A 23,859-nucleotide genomic window follows, 5' to 3' on the forward strand; every position below is an offset into this window, starting at 1 on the left:
ACACTGTTGTGCTGCTACAAGGCAAGTCTAATTCTTGTTTTATTTTTCTTACTGATGTTTGTTTTGTGGAGGAAACCTTGATGATTTGTCTACAATCTTGAGGTGTAAGCTTGGGTTTTGGACCTGTCTTGAATTTTGGCACATCCTCGCCACAGTTGATTTTGGATGAATTATATATGCTGCAATTTCTCTTATTGACTTGATTTATGATTTATAGGCATCAATCTGCCCTTTTTTATAATCAGATAAATTCTTTGTTCTACCCATTTTAAAATTTTGAACAACATAAATAATTTGTATTACAATTAGATATGTAAGCTAATTTGCATATTTCAATGCTTGAAACTAAACAATATTCAAGTCATGAAATGAGTGCCTGTCTAGATAAATATGTAACAGTTTTTTTGTACAAAATTTTCAAAAATATTATTTTCAGTGACAAAATGTTAAAGTTTGATTAAAATTCTTATTTTGCAGTGTGGAAACATGTATATTCATGTTATTTTTAATAAAACATTTGTCACTTAATGCAGCAAATTTGGGTTTCACTTTAATTTTTTCGTTCTGTATAAATTTGAAACGCACTTTATACATAATAAAGATGACAGCGAAATAGACAAACATGTTGAGAAAGACTGCAATGCAATATAGGATGTGGGGAGATTAAAGGTGAATGTATTCAAAGCCATTGACCATTATCAGGAGCACATCAGAAAAGCATGCAGAGTTGCTTCAAGTATGCCAACTTCTCAAGCAAGTGTTGAATGTCTATTTTCAGGATTAAGATTGCTTTGACGTGATAATAGACAGTCAATGAAGGACGATTTGCTGTCTGCCATTTTATTTATTAAAATCAATGAGGTTGTATGTTAATTTTTTTAATAATAAATTAATTGTAAATAAACAAATTTTTTTATATGTACTTATATATCAAAGAAAAATTAGTGTAATTCCTATAAGAATATTTTAACTGGTGCATAGAGCAACTCAAAAAAATGGTTGCTCCAAAGCACTGGTTACAACATCTACCAATAACATTCAACTTAAAAAACATGCAGGAAAAAATGAAAAGATAGCAATTCTTTGACCAGAATCTCACTTGTTTTCTGGAAAATTCTTAATTAAACATTGTAATGAATTTCCATATAACTGACACGCTGGATTTATAAGAGGCATTTATAATATACTTATCAATCCCAGGAATTCTAAATATCTTTCTATGTAATAGAAACGGTTCATTCTATGCTCTTCAAAGATATTTCATATAATTACACTGTATATAGTATTTACTGTGATAATATTAATTAATATCCTAACTCTAACATATATTTACAAAATTGATAATTTCTGTATAACAATGCTAATGAGGTGTTTATATTCACAATTACATCCATGCTAATGGAGTTTTATTTAAAACATTGCATCAGAATTTCTGATGATGAGTCAAATGACTTGGAAGTGCTCAAACACTCTTTTCTTGTGTATTTTTATATTTCTGTAATGTTATGTTTCCATTAAAGAACCATTTTTTAGTTCTTAACTTTATAGAGTTTTTAACTAGTTTTAATATACTTTTTAATACTGTTCACAATTTAATTTTTATAATTTAACAAATAAAATAATTTAAAACTTTACCTAGAATTTGTCCAACTATATCCTAAATGATCCAATGAAGAATTAAGTGAAGAAAATGAAGATGAATTTGACAAATCAGATACATAATTAGCTGATGGTAAAACAAAATTTGGCGTGACAGCTGAAACTTTAGATTTTGGACTTGAGGTACGATTAAATTCTGTTGACGCATACTTGAAACCAATATCTGAAATTCAAACATATAGATATTTAATTGTTTATTTTATACACAAATTAATATTTTTTAGTGAAACTGTTCATTATATGAGTCATTACCATTGTCTTTAATCTTAAATAATTTTCTGTAAACTGGAGTCAGTTCAAGAGGACTCTGTCCAATAGTTGGCCAAACATACAAGTAAGCATTGTAAAGACCATTTAATGTAAAAATACATGCAATAATAACTTCTGAAAAAATTATTTAATAAATTATAATTAGAATGTTATAACAACTTAATTTCCTCATTATTAATAATAAACTTAATAGTAAAACCAATATAAAAAACTATCAGACTACACAAAGTGATATAAATCACAAGATTCTTTTAGATAGGGACCACATATACAATGGAGATCCTATAAAATTAAAATGAAGCTGAAAAATTCATATCTGCCTGTACTATTTCTGTTTAGACACGTTTAGGTATAAAACATACTTATCATTGTTTTATATATAGCCTACATTAGTACATTATACAATGGAACCTCGCTTAACTAGCATAATTTGCTGCAGAATCTTACTCGTAATGTGAAATATTCGTTAAGCAAAACAATTTTTCCCATATAAATTAATGTAAAATATGATAATGCGTTTCACGTGGAAAAAATACTCAAATATTTTATGTATAACGTTTATTCAAAGAAAATTATACAATATACATTGTTAAAATGCATGAATCATCATCATCTTTTCTTCTAGCACAGAATGAACCAACCTGAAATGTGAATTCAATTTACAAAAAAAAAAAATTACAGATAATATGTCTGATAAACACACCAAATGATATGCCTAATTCTTGGACTATGTGAAGGCTATAATTAAATATTAGAAATTAATTAATTTGACTAGAGATAGGCAGTTATACTGCCATCTCGTATTAAATTTAAATTCATGGGAAACTATTGCATCGTACATTGAGAAGCATCACCCTAATAAGGTAGTGGCTATGCACACTAAAAATTTATTTAATGATAATGCTGTATTGCATTTTCACCAAATTTTGAAGCATCAGTAAAAACAAATGTCTTTAGACAGCTTTCTAGTAAAGAAGAATTAGATATTGTATGTACTGTATCATAAATAATAAAAAAAAATTGAAATAATTAGTTTTTGTTTTCTACAAATTGAATTCACATTCCAGGTTAGTTCATTCTGCACTAGGAGAAAAGATGATGATGATTCACACTCCTTAACATTGTATATTGTATAATTTTCCTTGAATAAACATTATACATAAAATATTTGAGTATTTTGTTCAGGATGGAATGCATTACCATATTTTCCATTAATTTATATNTCAATTAGAGATTAGACTATGTACAAAAAATTTATTTAATTTTTGAGTCTATCAATTCATCCTTTTTTCATACACCATAGAAGTAGCCTTTACATTGGTTTGAAGAACTCACTGTACATTCATAAAAACGAACAACAATAGGTAAAATTTACAATTAAAAACGATCAGATGTCAGCCTTTCATTTTAGGTATCTGACGCCTTAACATTAAAAATTAAGTAAATGTTCTCACCAACTGCCAAGTTTTATACCATCTGTATCAGGTTCAAGCCCTCTAGTGGTGAAATTGAAATTGAATCATGAAATTGTAACTATATGCAAATCAAAGATAACTCGTATCCACCACTAGAGGACTATTATAATTGTTTTAAGAAACACTTTTAAAATATATATATATATAAAAATCAATAATTTATTTCTACTTCAGGAAATCCATCAAAAGGTTTCCTTTATTAAGGATTAAGGAAATCTGTAAGAAATGAAGTTTGAAAAACACTGAATAATGATAGCCTGGAAGCATTTCGTATCAAAGAAATGGTTTTTCCAACTCTTCAAACATTGTACTAATTTACATTCTTCTTAAACAAAAAGGGACATCTTTGTTTAATTTGGAGTTGATGATAAGAATATTAAAATCAATAACCATTACAGTATATAAAAGTTAGCGAATCTGAGCAAGAGAAACCCAATATGATTACTGAAATGTTGACATAATGTGTCTGTATAATTAACTTACAGTTACAATCATAGAAAGCGCACATAAATGAGAATTCATGCAATATAAAAATATATTAAAATTCCAGAAGATTCATTGTTAAATGCATAATAACTGATTTAAACAATTTTTCTGATATATGTCAAACATAAAGAACTAATTTATTGAAAGTCAAATAAAGTTTATAACAAAAGTTTAAATGTACTGCATGGAAAAAATTTTCTTTAAAAATTTAACTAAAAGTTACTTCTATAGTACAGATGTAAATAATACACAAATGCCATACAAGTTCAATGATTTTTTATAGGTACTGTACAGTTAGAGATTGAACTCATATGGAGTTTTTTAAACATTCCATAAACATACATAAAAAGTTAATTCTAATTTTTACATATGTAATAAGACTTAGTGTTCTTTTGTGTTACAAGACCATAATATTTTAAAATCACTTAAAACCAGAACATATAAATCACAATCCTGTTGTGCATATTTGTTTTCTTTTAATGTTCCAACAATTGATATGGACATACATCTTGAAGCTTGATGTATTGATACTAATCCAAATTCTTGCTATAATTAATAATTAGAAACTAACTAATTAATTTGGTACTAGAGGTCGACATTAGGCACCATCTCTTATCTAAATGAATAATTATAATAATTTATTAAATAACTAGCTTACCTGTCGTGCATTGCTGCGATCTCAGAAGAAAGGAAATTCAAGCAAACTCATTATGATAAAATTCAATTTACATTTTATCATTTTTATTGAAACTTATTATTATTACTGTTATTATTATTATTAATTTTCATTGGGAAAACATTTCAAAGTGTTGTTTCAATTCTATTTATTTATTTATTGGAGTGCTTGTGGATACACAATATTTTTCGTTTTTCCATCTGGTGCATATACAAATATATCAGAAGGTTTTCCAACGCATGAGCTGGCCATATACAATTGTCCATGCGAGAAGCACGGATTCTCCAAATTTAGCCCACACAGTTGCAGCGATTGTCAGAAATGCTATATTCCCCATTTATATATATATTTTTTAATCCTGTATAATTTTAATTATTTAATTGCTCCTTCCTCTCTTCCTTGGAATGTTGTGAAATTTCTGATAGTTGGATAATAAACCGTTTTATTATAATTTGTCTTTTTAAATGATTTTGAGTTGATATTAAAATTTGGAAAAGGGAGTTACCTAGATCAGTAAAAAAAAAATTGGATTTCATCCTACAACTTTGGTAGTTGTTTGGGGAACAGTTAAGGTTTTAACAAAGTTCAAGCGAATACATAATTAGCAAAAAAAAAAAAAAAATCGAAATAAAGATTAAACAAAAATTATTACGAATATTGTAAATAACAGTTCACAAATGCATATATAGAAATATTTTTTGCAGGGGGAGAAATGCACAATGATATGCTCATATAAACGCATGCCATCTATCATAGTATAAATGTACTATGCCATAAACCTTCGCGGGAGTGTATTAAAAAACTTCCCAAAGTTTCATGGCAATCAGATAAATGGTGTGGTAATGCATGAAGGACATACATACAGACACACAGACAGACATACATTCATTTTTATATATATAGATTTAGAATATTCTGGAAGAAAAGAACTAGCCCAGAGTGGAACTTGAACCCATAACCTCTGCTCACAGTGTGGTTTGATTGATCCAGACCCTTGCTTGGGGTCATGTTGATTGCATCTTGAAATATAAAAAAGTTGTGTTGGCAGATTTTTGGAAAAAGGGACCACAATAAAATTGAGTATTATATCAAAATTCAAAAAATCATATCAAGAAAAGAGGATAACCTGATAAAACACTCCTTCAACTGATAACCTCATGCCACACCAGTAGAGCAATTAATCATATTGGGTTTCTCTTGTTCAGACATCCTCCTGTAGTCAGGCTCCAAGCAACTTCCATCTCCAAACATAAAAGAACTTTTAAGTACAAACATTTCAAATATGACAAAAAGTGAAGTCAGCAATAGATTCAACAATGCATTCAACAAAAAATTCCCAAGTTTTATGATGACAAACTCTGTAAACTTGTGACACAATGGCAGAAATATATTAAAGTTAGGAGAGATTACTGTATGAGGAAAAGTAACTATATAGTCTTGTAAATGAGTTATATAGTAAAGCTGCATTTCCAGTTTTGTTTCATTAATTTATGTTGATCCATTGCTATTTTATAAAATCAGGACAAAACTTTTAGCTTGCTCTTGTATATAAATAATGTTATTTTTGGAAATTATTGTACTGTATAATTCCCTGCTTTTACAATTGATATAACTTTCCTATTATGATAAATGTTTAATACATATATAATATTTATTTTATCTTTGTGTAATATTTTACTGTTTAAGTACATTTTCAAAAATGGAATCACAATTTTCAACACTGATCTTATGGGAAATCAGAGTTTGATTTATGATGCTTCTTTAATGTCAGTCTGCCAGTAATATGAATAAGGAAAAATAATATTAATTACAATTTATAATTAAAACTAGTTAAATTCTAGTGACTTGAAATTAATAAAGTAAACTTATTTATTATAGAACAAAATAAAACTTACCAATATACCATAGAACTGGTGGGTTTCCTGGCAAGCACCGTGAAATAGAACCATGATTACTGCAAAGGAAAAAAATGAATACTTTTGAAATTTATAATTTATTGAAATAAAAATAATACTTACATATCAAGACAGAACAGAGTTGCAATGGTGAAATTGATCAAAGCCCATGGTAAAGCCCATTTTGACTTCGCAACAGCAATTTTTCTTTGGAGAATGTCTTCGACTACAGAATGTTGCCATCTACTGTTAGTCATGTCTAATTATAAATAAAACTTAATTTAATATTAATGTAATGTGTATATATATATATATATATATAAACAAGCTTGTAAAATTAATTAGTATATAAAAATTACAGCAAATCCCTGTTTTATGACTATTTCCTTTACAATTTTCACTTTAATGAATGGTATAAATGATTTTCTAGGAACCATTTAGGTCATAAAGATAGAATTTACTTGTCATGTCAATTTTTAGCCTGTTGTAAATATTATAAAATAATTGGAATTCAATGCAAAAATTTTGCCTTTGAAATTATTATATTAGGGGCAGTCAAATGAAAACGAGATAGATGGGGAAAAAAGTAAGTAAACTGTTTATTATTTCAAAAGTAATTGCCATAACTGTTAATACATTTATCCCACTGTAAGAAAAGATGGTCAATGCCTTCATAGAAAAATGTTTGCGGTTGCCTACGGAAGCATGATTGTACCCAGGCATGCGCCTTTTCGTCTGAAGCAAAGTGATGGCCACGAATGTCTTTCTTCGGGGCTCCAAAAATATGGAAATCGCATGGGGAGAAGTTGGGACTGTACGGAGGATGTGTATGGACTACGCTGCAGAAGTTTCACTGGGAACTTCTGCAGCATAGTCAAAACAACCTTGGTAACATGTGGGTGGGCATTATCCTGCAACAGAATGATGCTGTCTGTCAACATTCCTGGGTGTTTGGATTTGATGGTATGCTTCAATTTTTGCAAAGTTTCTACATACCGCTGTGCGTTAATTGTGGTGCCATGTTCCAGAAAGTCAACAAGCAGCGGACCTCCATAGTGATGTTGGACTCGCCTCACTGATCTCACTTGGAGCACGTCTAACAGACAAATGGCACAGCGGTGAAGGTTCACGCTGTTCCTTCCTGATTCCCAATAGAGGGCACTTCTATACCTGCATTACCAACTTCTGTGCCACACTTGTTATATAGTCTGTCTCATTTTCATTTGACTGCCCCTAATATTAACCATGTTTATTTAAAATGATAGAACTGTAAAAGTTTTTTCAATGACAGACATTTCAACTCCATTATAGCATATATGACAACCAAGTTCAACTAATTTATGCTATTTATAACTTTATATAGCAAACCCTAACTTAAAATTGTGGATAGGTTCTTCGAAACTACAACATTAAGTGACATGACATAGTTGAATCCATGTATCTCAAATCTCATTGGAACAAGAAAAAAGTTCAAGATAAACAAGTTTCCAGATATAGCGATTCCTACACAGTAAACAGTAATAGGTTTGATTGGAGGTATAGTTTTTTATTAATACAATAGCAAGTACAGTATTAGGTATAAATAAAACATTTTTAATGTATCTTAACAGAAATAATTTGTTAATAGTTTCTGATGTCTGACTTTCTTCAACCAATAAATTGCAAGCGAAACTCATAACCGATCAGAGAAAAGCAGCATTAATTAAAACTATGTCCTGTATTGCAAGATGTTTCTCAACTGCAGTTTATACTATCAAAATGTAGTTGCCAAGTTCCGAATTTTTAATAGATACTTCAGTCCATGATTTTAGTTATAGAGGTTCTGGAAGAAACTTACTTGAGAGAAACATGGAAGACACATTGAATTTAGGGTATGACTATGCAGATGTGAGCAAGCAAATTTTCCAAGCAAATGAGAATATTTAGCAAGAAGAGGTGAGACGTGATAAATATCAAACCCTGTCAGATATGTGCAAGACCAGAAATTCGCTCATGCCAGCAAGATTTCTCGCTTCTTGCTTGTGCATCTTTTTCTTTGCGAGAACAATATCGCTTGTAACCTCTCGCTCGCTGATAAATTCACGTCTGCATAGTCACACTCTTAGGTTGAAAATGCACAGAAAAAAAAAATTTTTGAGATAAAGAGGTTTTCAAGATTAACATGTTTAAGACAGACAGATTGTTCAACTGTATAACAAAACCAATTTTACAGCACACTAAATGATATAAACAATATGTGATTTACTATAACAACTAAATAAAGATAAACAATGAAAATCTGCCATGTGTCTTCAAAATACATTATAAAGTCAGTTTTTAATAAGTCAATATGTGATTTAGTTACTACTCTAATTGGATCACATTTGCAACTTCCAGCATTTATTTCAAACCTCACAGAATCAATTCTACCATTTATAACAAGTATTCAACATTAATAATTGTAAATGATTACAGATGTACTTGTATCTTTCCTCAACAATGTTGTTATAAAATGACATTAAGTTAGGATTTGCTGTAGTCTATCAAAATGGTGACTATATTGTAAAATATGTCTCCTTGCAGAATAACGAAGATTTGAATATGATTTAGACTCTCATAATAATTATCATGGAATATATTCACTAAGGCAAACAATGTTTATTCTTTTTGTGATTTGAGTTTTTATTAGTGTTACCACCCGTCCGGTTTTCACCCAGACAGTCCGGGAATTGACACACTGTCCGGGTGAACTATTTTGTCCAGGAATTTTGTAGAAATTGTGAAATTAAGATAAAATAAAGTTCTTGCAAATATTTTTACAAATTTACACTATTTTAACTGCGAAAGAACTAACACTCACTGAAACTCATCTGCAATTCTGCCATGTTAGTCTGTTTATGCCGACATGTGACACTCAACCTGCCAATCTTTATTTTTTTTCCATGTACGATTGTACACGTCTCCAATATCCAATAGAGCTAAGTCATCTGCACCTGTTCTTTCTTAGTTTAGGGTTACTTACGTCACTCCTACGCAAGTCCCTAACTGTAACTGATTTAGAACCGGCATGCACGTTATTCTTTGCATTGTAAAATGACATTGCACATGAGTCAGTATCTTCTGTTCGAACAAACCCGACCTGCCGTCCAGGTCAGCGATTTTGAAAAGGTGACACCACCAGTTTTATGAATGCTTATTTAGCATTGTTTTACCCAGTCAAAACTGATGTTACTAATTTGCCAATTAGTACTCCATTATATCATTTAATGAAAAACAATTCCAGAAAATCTGCAGATTAAATTATATATCTTCTTCATTCGTGAATTATAAACATCATTACACATCTCTTGTTGATCCTTCGTAGATCGGACCATCTTGTAATTAACAAGATCGCGAAATTTTTACGTCAATTTGACGTCATTCCGATAATTTTATAATACGAAAGAGTAAATACGACGTCATATTGACATAAACCGTATACTATTGTGGCAAAACACGTCTCTAAATTACTTACCACTTATATAACACACTTGTTCAATACTCTATTTAAAAGTCATCCATATTACGATTCGTTAAAAATATTTAAAAAAATTAAACGATGTAAAAATAATAACCCATGTATAAGATACCGTTACTTGAATAGTAGTTTATTTAATAATGATTAATAAAACAACGATGCGAATGTAACCGCAATTCAAACCGCAACTCAAAGACCGCTCCTTCCGCGGCACGGCGCATAAACTATTCCACAATTCGCCCAACTCTGTCATAATTTATTATTTAAAATATTAAAATAGTTATTAAATAATTAGAGATGGATAATAAGTATATAAAAATAATTGAGACTTATTTATACTTAATTTTTAAATATTTAAAATTTATACTACATTGTCATTCAAATGATGGCATGGAAACATGACGCGATTCCATCAGGAGATTCAGAATTGCAGCGCGGATGCTCTCAAGTACTCCGTCTTTCTTTGTACTATTTCGACGTATACGTGGAAATGGGTTAAATAAGAACATAAATTAAAATTATACTGTATTGGCACATGAAGAAGAACCGATGAATTTCACGTGTCTAGCTCGATGGTTAGGCGCGAACCCACCAGTTCAATGATTTTATCCACTCTGCCACTAATGAACTTTCATTTTTAAAAGGAAGGGGAAGTGGAATTGTAAAATTCTAAATGTTTAAATGAAAAAAGGTATAATTATTTTAAACATAAATAATGGAATCGGATTAAAAAGTTTATCAAAGTGATTTTCTTAAAATACACTTTTACGAGACAAGATGTAACGCCCTTCAACCCTTCCCGAGAATTTTGAATGCCCAATATGAATTTTCGATTGTGATGGATGGTATCATAACACTAAATAACCTTTACTTCCGGTGACAAAACTTTAATAAATCATCAAATGAATTCTTTCGACCTTACTCAAGATTTGCTTCAGGTTTTATAGAACAATTCCAAAACCGGAATGCTAGGAATAGAACGTTTTGAACATTAAATTTAAAATATTTCGAACATATAAAAACAAAGACTTAACGCTTGTAAATACACGAATTGTTGGAATCAACGATCGAAATTATTGTTAAATGCTATACGACATCGTTACGTACAATGCATTGCGTCGCGATGTTTTGTAAACGTTCCTCCGTTACATAACAAAAGGTTGGTGGCGCTGGTGATCCCTCGGGGAGCCGTTAGAGACGGCGATCTCTCCTTTTCAGCGCTGACCTTCCGTGAGTCAAGACAATGTAATCTTTGTGCATTCTTTGTTCCTTTGTTACATAACCAGTTACGCGAGTCTAACTAGTTTTTACTAATCCCCGAAAAGCAACATCGAGTCTGACAGAATTCACCATATATATATATATATATATATATATAAGNTTGTACACTGTTCTTGTAATTTAAATTTTTGAATTTTTCCGCTTTCCGTTTTTGGAAATCCTTCGAGGAATACGATATGTTTTGGAATTTTGAAATGACTTATCTGTTTAAAAGAAATTTAATTATAAACAAAGCGAATTAAAATAAATTGATTAAAATGTGGGAAAACTTACCTTGTCTTTACAGTATTCTTTAACATCGTTTTCTGTAATTTTTTGGTTAGGTTTTAGTTGAATGCAAGCACAAATCTCTTCTCCCATTCTTACGTCTGGAACTCCTACAACCTGCAGTTTTTTTAATACATGAGATAAGAAGCATTACGTAAAACTATTTAAATTTTCACTTACATAAACTTCGAATACTGCGGGATGTGTAAGAAGAAGATTTTCAATTTCTTGAGGATATATATTTTCACCACCTCTTATAATAAGTTCTTTAATCCTTCCAGTTACGCAGACGTTACCTTCTTCGTTCATCTTTGTGCATTCTTTGTTCCTTTGTTACATAACCAGTTACGCGAGTCTAACTAGTTTTTACTAATCCCCGAAAAGCAACATCGAGTCTGACAGAATTCAACATATATATATATATATAATGCAACCCCTGTATACTGTATCATTACACAAAGATTGCATTATATGTAAATTAGTACGGCCATTCGGCTAATACCATCCGAGTGGCCGTAGCAGTGAAAACATCACCTTTCTACTTTTATTGGCTTTTCGGTGACCAGTTAGTTAGTAGTTATTAGCTACTTTACTAGCCTAATCTATACAAGAAAAATTGGTAGCATGTTTCTCATTGTTTATAGCAAATTACAGTATATTCATTGCTTGTTCGAAATTTCGGTTTCCGAAAACTCATTCGAAGTTCACCAGCGGCCTACAGCTTGCTAACAGCAATGCTGTTAGCAAGCTGTAGGCCGCAGGTGTATATTGCCCTTTTTGTTTGTCTTGTCATTAAGGCTTTTCATCTGGAATTGGTTTCTAGTTTGACTACCCTAATCTATACAAGAAAAATTGGTAGCATGTTTCTCATTGTTTATAGCAAATTACAGTATATTCATTGCTTGTTCGAAATTTCGGTTTCCGAAAACTCATTCGAAGTTCACCAGCGGCCTACAGCTTGCTAACAGCAATGCTGTTAGCAAGCTGTAGGCCGCAGGTGTATATTGCCCTTTTTGTTTGTCTTGTCATTAAGGCTTTTCATCTGGAATTGGTTTCTAGTTTGACTACCACTGTTTTTATTTCTGCCTTGAAGAGATTCATTGCCAGGAGAAGTAAATGTCATCAGATGATAAGCGACAATGTCACTAACTTCGTAGATGCAGCTGCTGAAATAAAAACATTTTTTCGAGACCTCAAGGTACAAGAATCTGTAAGGGAATATGGACTCAGTGAAGGGTTTGATTGGAAATTCATCCCTCCTCGAGCTTCTCATTTTGGTGGTTTATGGGAGTCTGGAATTAAGTCCATGAAATCTCATCTAAAGAAAGTAATTGGTGAAACTATTCTAAACTTTAAAGAGTATTGCACGTTGCTGTCTCAAATAGAAGCTTGTCTAAACTCAAGGCCATTGTGTCCCCTTGTTGATGATCCACAATCTTTAGAACCATTAATCCCCGGCCATTTTCTTATTGGTCGTCCTTTATGCTCTATTCCCGAATCTTCTCTCTTGTTCCTACCTGTTGGTAGACTTCCAGTTGGCAACATCTTCAACAAATGATGGAGCACTTCTGGAACAGATGGTCTACTGAATATATCAGCGAACTGCAGCATCGCAAGAAATGGGCAGACGTCAAACTCAATCTTCGCCTCAACGACTTGGTGCTCATCAAGGAACATAACACCACACCGTTATGTTGGAAACTTGTACGAGTAATCGGACTATCTCCAGGACCCGGCTGTCTGGTTTGAGTAGCTAAGGTCTTCACAATCAGAGCTGTACTGCAACGCCCTGCTGTAAAGTTGCATTCACTCCCATTGAGTTCTTAAACTTTTTGTAACTGTGAGCTGTAAAACGCCTTGAATATGTTTTGATGTAGTAGATCAACGGGGGGGGGAGATATTCGGACCAGCAGGCGATATTTTGTTTTATTTTATTTTAAATAAAAACTACCGAGAGGAGGCGCTCTCTCTCTTCGCGCGTTTTCAAAAAAGTTTTTGTAGCGTTCGTCTAGCGAACGTGTTCTTTTTTCTATGTGCCTGATGTTGGTTCTGTGTTAATTCAGGGCTGAACCCTGAATCTATGTATCATTTTGTCTACTTTTTGTGAATCCACAAATAATTTCGCCAGGTATTTGCTGGAGATGTTGCGTTAATTTATGGTCCACTTCGTAATTAGACGCACAACAAGTAGTAATTCGATTGGGATGAAAACAAAGAATGCCAGAAAAGTCCAGCAACGACTTTGCCAACTTTTTATATAAGCAGTAATATTTTCTCACTTCTCATACAAATCGCCTCTAAATTCGGGTCAATCTTTCTACTACATTCTACCATTTAAATTGGTATTCTATTCGTGATCTATTTAATTAATAGATCACGTATTGCACGTGATCTATTAATTAATATACTGTTTTGTTGTCTAATCATTGGTTGCTATAATAGAAATACTAAGCAGCGCTGAAGTCAAACTTTTCACAACTGTTTTCAACCACGTAAACTGTTTCTGTCGATATAAACCGAAAAATCCTGTTGTTCTCAGTTTGTCTTTAGTTTTTTCAAGTGTTGCTCTTTTTAGTCTGTTTTAATTAAGTCAAATTATGTTCTACCCAAAACATCTCTCCTTTCCATCTGGTTTTTGGTTTATAGTAAGATTTCACTAGAAAATCACTCCGTTTCAAACTTTTAATCATTTAAAAAGATCTTCCATTTTAGACACATTTTACAGTATTAATAAAAAAGTCAGTAATAATTTATTATTCTAATGTGAATAAATTCATTTGATGTAAAAATATAGGCCTATCTCAAGTGAATAAAAACGTTTTAAATGTTCATTGAATAATTTTATTTAATAAAAGATTTTTACAAGTAAAAGTTTAAAAAAATTAAATTAAACAAGTTTTATTCTGAAATTATAATTTCAGCAATTTTGTACACTGTTCTTGTAATTTAAATTTTTGAATTTTTCCGCTTTCCGTTTTTGGAAATCCTTCGAGGAATACGATATGTTTTGGAATTTTGAAATGACTTATCTGTTTAAAAGAAATTTAATTATAAACAAAGCGAATTAAAATAAATTGATTAAAATGTGGGAAAACTTACCTTGTCTTTACAGTATTCTTTAACATCGTTTTCTGTAATTTTTTGGTTAGGTTTTAGTTGAATGCAAGCACAAATCTCTTCTCCCATTCTTACGTCTGGAACTCCTACAACCTGCAGTTTTTTTAATACATGAGATAAGAAGCATTACGTAAAACTATTTAAATTTTCACTTACATAAACTTCGAATACTGCGGGATGTGTAAGAAGAAGATTTTCAATTTCTTGAGGATATATATTTTCACCACCTCTTATAATAAGTTCTTTAATCCTTCCAGTTACGCAGACGTTACCTTCTTCGTCCATGCTGCCAACATCTCTATTTGTTCGATAGATTTGTGTATAATTAATTATGCTCGCATGAATGTATTGAACCATAAATTATATTAAAAAAAATATAATTGTACCCCGTATGATACCATCTACAACAATCCAATACTTCGTCAGTTTTTTCTTTGTCTTCCCAATAACCAAGAAAAGCGTATGGAGTTCTACATAAAATTTCTCCTTTAGTATTAAATGGAACTATGTTTCCGTTATTATCAACGATTTTTACCTGTAAAAATAATAAAACATTTGTTATAAAATATATTAAATTTAAAGTATAAAACAATTTGCATTCCCATACTTCAACGTGTTCGATAGGTTTTCCTGAATGTTTTTCGGCTGGATAGAGTGCCAAGCAAATTCCAGATGAAGTTTCCGTTATTCCATAGCCGTTCTTTATTAGAGAACAAATTAACATTAGGATTGTTTAATAATGATAATCTAATAAAATTTGTAGTTTAAAATAATTATTAAAATTACTACCCTTGAAATATTTAGTATATAATTTACTAATTGAAATAACAGATTATAACCAAGGAGGGACATTTGGTTTCGCCTCACATTTACAGGTCCTCAAATAAATTTGCTACAAATTATTCATTCTATTACATTTCTTATGTATTAATTAAGAAGAAAAACTTAAATTTTTGTTAAATTTTATTATTTTAAAACAAAAAATACCAATATTTAAAATTATACAGTAGAACATGTTTAAGAAGTTCCCACCTAAGAGGCTTGTTACACTATAAGATGCGTGTTAAAATTTCTCGCATAACAAATTTTCCCGTGTAAGAAATTCCAAAATATCGGTCCCATTGGATCCATTAAGAAGTTTATGTTGGAGACATATCGTAATCTTTCTCCTCGCCATAACTTTATCACTTATAAAAATAGCAAAGTTTTAATAAAGTAACTCCAGATGTTCACCATATTGTAAATCATAAGACCCCAACTAATTTAGTAACCACCTCAGGTGCACACCTGAGGTGGTTACGAAATTTGTTGGCGTCTTATTGTTTTGACCATACTCCCTATCAGGTGCTTTCCATTAACTATTGACACCAGTCACTTCATCACCTGCTGTAGTCAGCGTAGTGTATGATAGTAGAATAATAAGATGGATGTTGCGTTAATTTATGGTCCACTTCGTAATTAGACGCACAAGAAGTAGTAATTCGATTGGGATGAAAACAAAGAATGCCAGAAAAGTCCAGCAACGACTTTGCCAACTTTTTATATAAGCAGTAATATTTTCTCACTTCTCATACAAATCGCCTCTANCATTAACTATTGACACCAGTCACTTCATCACCTGCTGTAGTCAGCGTAGTGTATGATAGTAGAATAATAAGATGCACTATGTTATATTACCTAGATATTGAAATAAACTTGATTACACAGACAAAAAATTATTTTTTTATAATTCTTGCATAAGAGGTATTCCTGCCTAAGAAGTTTTTTTAGAGTGGTCCCTTCAAAAACTTTTAACAGCAATGTATTTGCCTGACTGATTACGTAATTAAAACTTTATAAATTAACTATAACTATTTCCTTTATAATACACATGTAGTGCATTTACAAACACGTGACTTCACGATTTCCTTTATTTGATCATTTATCACATTTGCCAACTAACTACAGTATCTATAATTACTTATAACTTTATAAACTAGTTTACAGATTATACTGTATTTACTTTTAATTTAAAACTGAGAACCACATAAAACATTCGTAATAACTTTACTTAGGCCAAAAGTTTTAGAGAAATGGAATCAGTTTTAACTCGTTAAAGAAATATTTAAACATTTTAGTTTAGTTCTTTAGTGATTGTATTTCTTTTCTACTTGATGTGATAAACCTTTCTAATTATAGCCGTAACTATAGACTAACTGATTATTGTGGAGTTAACTTTGACTAGAAGCTAATTTAATTATGTAAATTTTAGCAATTTTATACTTCAATGACACAGACGAATTTATAACTTTGCTTATATTTAACTATACTTCTCTATATAACAAAGAATATTAGACATATTAGGTCTACTAATATGCGAGGTATTAGGCAACTGTTGACTTGTGAGACCCCTTTTACGTAAGTTTATATAATATAAAGCACGTGTAATAAGATACTTGATATATTACAAGATCTGGAATACTAGCTATACTAGTAGTTCTGGTTTCAGAATACTAAACTAAACAGAATATTGACAAACATTTGTGAGTCCCTTATAAATATCAGAGCCTAGTCCATTGATTTTCATTACACTCAAAACTTATAGGGGTGTTGAAAGATTCCGTAATAATTTATTAAGTTTACATTACATAAATTATTGTCTGTCAGATGTATCACATATATTTAAGTAAGCTAGGGGCGAGTTCATTTCACATGAAACAAACTACATCATTGGCTTTCTTCAACTTATTCCAAGTAAGTGCAGGCATTAAAAAATGTTATAAACCACTGGCGTAGGCAAAAGTGTTGGTTGGTTATATAAGACATCTCATATATAACCAATCAAGACATCTCTGCTAACTTTAATAGTTTATCAACATGTATAACTGTTTTATAGTTATTTTGTATCGCTTAATTAAATAAATAAAGTTGTGTAACCTTGAATTAAACCTTAAAATTATTTAACATTTACCGCAATGTTAACTCCCAATTTATTCTTCAATTCCTGGACCAAGAAATCGGGAATAGGTGCAGCTCCAAGTACAGCTTTAAATTATAATTTATTTGATTCAATTTATGATCATAAATGAAATCACTATTTTAAGAACAAATATTAAATATTACCTTGTTTCCAGCTTTTAAGATCATAATTTGATTCGGAAATGTGTTTTAACATATCAAAAAACATTGTTGGAACTCCATATACCACCGTACATCTGTAATTGATCAATTATATTAGAAGAGAAAATGTATTTTAACTACTGTATTTTGAAAAAGTAGTACTTAAATTATACTTTTCATTTTGGATGCATTCGAGAGATGAAGGAGAATGAAAAAATTCTGAAGGAATAACGCATTTTCCTCCGAAATTTATAGTTACTAATGGTCCTAACGCATAGGCAAATATATGGAAGAGTGGAACTTGTAAACAAATTGTTGGTTTCTAATAAATAGTACTTAATTAGTAAAATAATTATTATTTATTTTATAAGTTGACGATATCATTTACTTCATTGACAAATCCAATCTTTCTTCCAGCAGAAATTGCTTCGTTAACCAACTGAAAATGACTCAGTGCTGCAGCTTTTGGATTTCCTGTTGTTCCCTTCCATTTGATATAAGATTTAAAAAATATTTTATTTAGTAAAGTTTTGCAAATAAAATATACAATTAAATAAGATATTAAAAACAAATTGGATATAAATATAAGGCTCCAATGGATTAACTGATTAACTGAAGATATTCTTTAACTTTTTTTAATATTGCAGACAAAACTTGAATAGTCTTTTTTCATGTTATTCGTGAAACAAATGTCTTTTATATACTATATGTATATAGTATATAAGAAACAGTACTATCCTATATAATTAATATTACTCTCCTCAGTAAACAAGCTACAGGAGTGTAAGGGGTCTCTCTCCAAAGTGTGTTTACTAAAATCTGAAATGTAGGCAAGGAAATTTGTAAAAGTAGACGATAAATTTATTAAACAAGTAAAATAAATGAAAATCGATTTATTTTACTTTTACAAAAAAAAATTGTATTTTACAGAAATTTACAGAAAAATTAATATTTCTGATTTCAGACTTTAGAACAGTGTTTCTCAACGGGGGCGATATAACAATTCTGATTTCTGACATGTTCAGGGGGCGATTAGTAACAATTTATATTTTGGGGGCGAAAAAACAATTTTCTGGGCGATATAGTATAACATTATATTAAGAATAATTAGATATTTTATTCGTTATATCGTACAATAATTAAACAAATAACATTATATAGTCACTAGTCTATTCGATGCAGTACGAATTTGGCATTAGCCTTGTCCCTCGGCATCGGAATTTTGTAGTGAAGGGGGCGATACTACGTAACGGTTTTGTTGAAGGAGGCGACGATTCGTTAGAAGTTGAGAACCACTGCTTTAGAACTTATGATCAGTTAGGAATATTGATTAAAGTACAGTATATCTTATAAATTAATTCGTCTATAAATATATATGTAATGAGTAAGTGAATAAAAATACACATTTATATGTTAGATCTAATATCTAACACAGGTCTTTTGTATCCCAAAATTTAATCCTTTATATGTGAAGTACTGTATTATAAATTAATACTTCATATAAATGGTTTCTATAAAACATCTATTTTTTTGACTGTTGAACACAAGATTGTGTTATTAATTAAACACTTGGCTTTTTTCCATTTTTATTCAGTTGATACGGGTACTTCTACACGTTTCGGGCACTTAGCCCCTCATCAGTCAACATTAAACATGCAATGTATGCAATGACACTTATACATCATAAGTTCGCATTCTCCCAACTAGGAGGATAAGTTGACTGATCTATTTTTATAGTTTTTGCCTTTCTAAGAAGGAGAGGTCACTCATGTTTTGTTGAGCCTTGACCTCATTTCTCGGTTTTACAGCGTTTACTTGTTGCAATGTACCATACGTAATGTGAGTCTTGCAATATATGTTTCATATAAAGAAAAATATTATGTAGTATCTGTAACCTGGAACAGCCTACAGATTATAAAATTTATATACAGTATTAGAATGCACTATTTTGCATATTATTATATTACTATTTTATATTATATACTATTTTGTATATTATAAGCTATCATTGAGATTTTGCCAAATATTTTAAAAACAATTTATATGTTGTATGTTTAACAATGTGTACTTATAAATAGTAATTTGTATCGTATACAACAACTTGTAAAGCTATGTATAGTACTGTATATCTTTATTATGAATCGTTCGATTTACTAGGTTTATTGATTGTACCAATTGAATAATTTATTACCGTAATTAAATTCATAATTAGATTAATTTTAAATTTTTCGATAAAAATATTGTGATCTAGCAGCAAAATAAACTTAAATATTGGAAAATATATACACTCGTCTTGATCCAGTACTTATAATTTAGTAATGTAGTAGGATAATATCAAGTATTATATAGCATAGACTTTATATTAAAAAGTAATATAAGAAAGAGTCCTTGTAACTTCATATTCGCTTGAAGGTTTTCACATCTAAACGATTGAGGGTTTTCACATCTAAACGAGCAAGAATTATTGCGACAATGCCACAATGCCGGGCTGCAATTTTTAATCATATTTTTAATTTATTTAATTTAAAATATATACTCTCGATCTCAAATTAGTAGTGTCTTGACCCTGTACATTATACTTTTCCTGTTTGCAATTGAATCATGCCGGTCATCTATATAATTCTTTTCAGGGGAAAATGTTTAATTGAAATCACGAGAAATTTCAGTCTAGACCGAAAGTTAGTTTATAGTTAATCGGGGCTTCCTACTTCTAGCTTTCCATGTCTGGTTTTGACTTTCATCTATCTAACACTATTCACGAGATTAAGGAAGGACAGACAGAGGGATGACAATGAGAATTTATAAGTATATTATTCTTTGCAAATTTCAGCCCAACCAGCTCTGCTTATGATTAATTAAGACCGTGTAACAATTACACAAGACTTTTAGTATATAAATTGAAGGTTTTGAATATATACAAGAATATTTCAAAAAATTTTTTTCTTATAAACAGAAAAATGATAATAAAGTAGATACTAACCGATGTAAACATGATAGCGGTTGCATTGTCAAATTGAATTGTTCTCTCTCTTTCATGAAGAAGTTTTGTATTTTCACTTCCATCATTTTTGAATATTTCCTTAAAGCTGTACGTTCCTCTATTTATTAGAAATTTAATAAAACTAAATGCTTATTTCTACCAACGGATTTGTGTAGAAATGAATATATTTTAAAATTTTGTCAGTTAATATCATTTTAAATAAAAACATTTAATAACTGAATAATTTAATTACTTCTTATGACAATCGATTTAACAATTTTAATGATAATTAATATAAAATAAAAATTTCGAAATTAAATAAATAACTATTACTTACGGCAAGGCTTTATCTGCAAGAGTAATTACATATTGAAGACTTCTCACCCTAAATAAGAGAAAAGAAAATCTCTATTTTTATTCTTCAATTTATTTTTATCCTTCAATATAAAAATGAAAACTAAAGTCGTTCATTATAATTTATTTAAAAAATCAAAATCTGCGATTCCCGAGGGATCAGTCGATTTTATTTATCTCGGAGGCAATAAATTATAAGTAGGAGATATTTGATTTGTTTTGATGCGATAAGGAAACCTTAACACAAACCGAGGGGATGCGATCTGGGAAAATTTTCTACGTAAAAATTAAGGAAAAGACAGACAGACAGACAGACAGGAAAAGGACAAGGAAAAATACTACGTAAAAATTGTAAAAATCCTATCTTGTAAAAATCCTACCTTGTAAAAATCCTACGTAAAAATTAAGGAAAAGACAGACAACCAGGCGGACTGTCTGTCTTTATAGGTCTACAATTTTTTCAAATTGTGGCCAAATGACCTCTATTTAGGTGTTAGACGTGATAAAATTGGGAAAATTTCACTGGTCGGGAGAGAATCCGTGACCAACTAATAGGGTTCAGTAGTTATGTATTTAGCCACTGATGGATTCTAGGAGTATATACTATGGAAGTCTATTGACAACTTTATTTATATTCTATTTTAAATTTAAAATATAACAAATATTACTACATATTATAATGTTTTGGGCTGCAATTTGAAAAAATTGTAGACCTATAAATTTTCATTTTCTACCGTCTGTCTGTCCTTCTTTAATCTCGAGAACGGTGTTAAATAGATGAAACCAGACCATGAGACCAGACATGGAAACCCCGATTAAATATATAATAACTACCGATTTGGAAGTCACGTTATTTCAATTCAAAAACTCCGCCCCCCCGAACGGTGTTAGATAGATAACTGGAACGATTGTATTGTTAAAGGAAAAGTATGATGTACTGTACAGGAGCAAGTCACTACTAATTTGAGGTGGAGCGCATATATTTTAAATTAAATGATTTAAAATTATGATTAAAAATTGCAGCCTGGCATTGTGACGATGTCAGTAAATAATTGTGCGTTATTTTTAAATCTTAATAAAATAAACTACACAAATTTTAATTTATATTTATAATAATTACTTACTTTTGTGAACATAACTGACCCGGTTTGCTACTTGAAATTTCAGGCACAACTTCAGAAAGTATGTTATAAAAATTTAGAACTTTAAAACGTTCGGCAGTTATAATTGCCTTACATTGAACCTAGTTTATTTAAAATAAATATTTATTAAATAATAACGTAATTTCAATTATAATAATGGAAATAATATATTTACTTTATTAAGAGAGAACTGTAATTCTGCTGCTCTGTATGAAGGATTAAGACATACCTGTAATGATTATTTTAAATATTAATATAATTATTATAAAGAATAATAAAAATATAAATAAATTGACGAAACAATTGCTTAATTAGAAAGCCAAAAACGTTAACGAATGAAACATTTTTTGGCAGTAGCATTGGAGTTGAGGCAGAGAAGTTAGATTTTCCTCATACTAATTATCGTTGGATACATTTTTTCCCCACACTCATTAGTGAAAACATAAAACAGATTTTCAGTATATTGTATTATTAATATATAATGGAAGATTTTACCATTTTAAACATGTTTTCAAGTTCTATATAGTTTATATATGAATATTTTTATTTCAATATTTAAAATTATTTCGTATATTCAAATTTAAAATAATGTTATAAAATTATTAAAAATTGACACATAATTATTGATCCATAATTTAATTACTGTGCTCCCCACATTCAAAATTTTGTTCCGGCGCCTCTGATTTCTGGTCAATTATGCCACCATCTTTAGCATACAAATGCATGCATTCAACAGAATGGAGTGATGTTTAAGTGTGATGAATCCTATTGTACAGAACTTTAATTATGTTCTAAACGATTATCTTCTAATTTTAACACCATTTTTCTTTATCCTGCTGAGAAAAGGATCCCATTTTCTATCATATCAGCATTTGTTATAGTTTACTTTGATCACATTAAAGTGTATACCAGGGGTGTCCAACCCGCGGCCCAAGGCAAGTTCCAATGCGGCCCAATAAACGTGTAAACAAAACCGACAGATTCTTTTATTTTATTTATTTATTTATTTCAACGGCACAAATTCAAAAAAGACGTTTCACAAAGCCGTAAACCTTTATACATATTTTAATTATGAGTGGAAAGGAAATATTTTCAAATACCTGGAAATGTGTGAATGAGGAAGGTATATTAAGTAAAGCTGATGTTGTGACTCAAAGGAGTATAGACTCAAATTCGGGAAAAGGAGAGAAAGGCCAAAAGATAAAAAGTAGTGAGAAAAGTTAAATATACCTTCTGTTATGCAAATATTGACCATTAATTTTCCAACTTTCCTTACTTCTTTATCTTGTGTCCTTTCTCTCCTTTCCTCGCTTTGGGTCTATAATCCTTTGAGTCCCAACTCCAGCTTTATTTAGTACTCCTTCCAGCGTTGCAAGATTTGGCTACTTTGCACCAAATTTGGCTACCCTTTTATTAGTTTGGCGTAAAAAATTTCATTTGACTCATTGGCTACATATTATTTATAAATATATTAGTTGAATAAGAATGCACTTTAAAATGGTGTTTCGTCGTTTTTTTTTAATTAGAGACCCAAATAAAACAAATATTTGTGTTTTTCAAATAAATTTTTGTTTGTCTCCTTTATAATAAATGAATTTATTTATTTCTAAGTAAAAATTGAAAGTGTCTGTAGAAGTAATTTTTTAAAATATCCTTTTTCGT

The 23,859-nt window shown here is 30.3% G+C and overlaps 4 protein-coding genes across 6 annotated transcripts in view; 1 reads left to right on the forward strand and 3 right to left on the reverse strand.

Moving 5' to 3' along the window:
* Positions 1–1,387: 1,387 nt before the first annotated feature.
* Positions 1,388–11,208, reverse strand: LOC111629239 (transmembrane protein 209-like). Of its 3 annotated transcripts, XM_023373121.1 has the most exons (6): positions 11,065–11,187; positions 10,823–10,925; positions 6,585–6,720; positions 6,462–6,520; positions 1,912–2,043; positions 1,388–1,822 (listed from the first exon to the last, which is right to left on the reverse strand). In XM_023373121.1, the coding sequence occupies exons 3-6, from the start codon at positions 6,716–6,718 to the stop codon at positions 1,632–1,634; spliced, it is 516 nt and encodes a 171-aa protein (XP_023228889.1). In that variant the 5' UTR covers positions 6,719–6,720; positions 10,823–10,925; positions 11,065–11,187; the 3' UTR covers positions 1,388–1,631. The 3 variants fall into 3 exon arrangements, with proteins under 3 accessions (XP_023228889.1, XP_023228887.1, XP_023228888.1); XM_023373119.1 differs by lacking the exon at positions 10,823–10,925 and having other exon boundaries at positions 11,065–11,208; XM_023373120.1 differs by lacking the exons at positions 10,823–10,925; positions 11,065–11,187 and adding an exon at positions 9,955–10,180 and having other exon boundaries at positions 1,395–1,822.
* A 95-nt stretch (positions 11,209–11,303) lies between these two features.
* LOC111629229 (acyl-CoA synthetase family member 2, mitochondrial-like) lies at positions 11,304–11,814 on the reverse strand. Its single transcript, XM_023373105.1, has 3 exons — positions 11,686–11,814; positions 11,512–11,622; positions 11,304–11,441 (listed from the first exon to the last, which is right to left on the reverse strand). Exons 1-3 carry the CDS (start codon positions 11,812–11,814, stop codon positions 11,304–11,306), a joined length of 378 nt encoding a protein of 125 aa, XP_023228873.1.
* Positions 11,815–12,475: 661 nt separating this feature from the next.
* Positions 12,476–13,063, forward strand: LOC111629230. The gene has a single exon (XM_023373107.1). The coding sequence runs from the start codon at positions 12,476–12,478 to the stop codon at positions 13,061–13,063; it is 588 nt and encodes a 195-aa protein (XP_023228875.1).
* Positions 13,064–14,349: 1,286 nt separating this feature from the next.
* The window catches only part of LOC111629240 (acyl-CoA synthetase family member 2, mitochondrial-like), a 26,699-nt gene continuing 17,189 nt past the window's right edge, over positions 14,350–23,859 (reverse strand). Inside the window, exons 4-16 of the mRNA XM_023373122.1 lie at positions 22,373–22,426; positions 22,180–22,298; positions 21,039–21,086; positions 20,702–20,819; positions 18,110–18,205; positions 17,895–18,043; positions 17,725–17,816; positions 17,573–17,646; positions 15,230–15,322; positions 15,009–15,157; positions 14,779–14,920; positions 14,605–14,715; positions 14,350–14,534 (exon numbers count right to left, since the gene is read on the reverse strand). Coding sequence (XP_023228890.1) covers positions 14,415–14,534; positions 14,605–14,715; positions 14,779–14,920; positions 15,009–15,157; positions 15,230–15,322; positions 17,573–17,646; positions 17,725–17,816; positions 17,895–18,043; positions 18,110–18,205; positions 20,702–20,819; positions 21,039–21,086; positions 22,180–22,298; positions 22,373–22,426 — 1,365 coding nt within the window. The 3' untranslated portion in view covers positions 14,350–14,414. The remainder of the gene's footprint in view (positions 14,535–14,604; positions 14,716–14,778; positions 14,921–15,008; positions 15,158–15,229; positions 15,323–17,572; positions 17,647–17,724; positions 17,817–17,894; positions 18,044–18,109; positions 18,206–20,701; positions 20,820–21,038; positions 21,087–22,179; positions 22,299–22,372; positions 22,427–23,859) is intronic.

The sequence above is a fragment of the Centruroides sculpturatus genome, unplaced genomic scaffold (assembly GCF_000671375.1).
Source record: "Centruroides sculpturatus isolate CEXI.00-Female unplaced genomic scaffold, Cexi_2.0 scaffold429, whole genome shotgun sequence".
NCBI lineage: Eukaryota > Metazoa > Arthropoda > Arachnida > Scorpiones > Buthidae > Centruroides > Centruroides sculpturatus.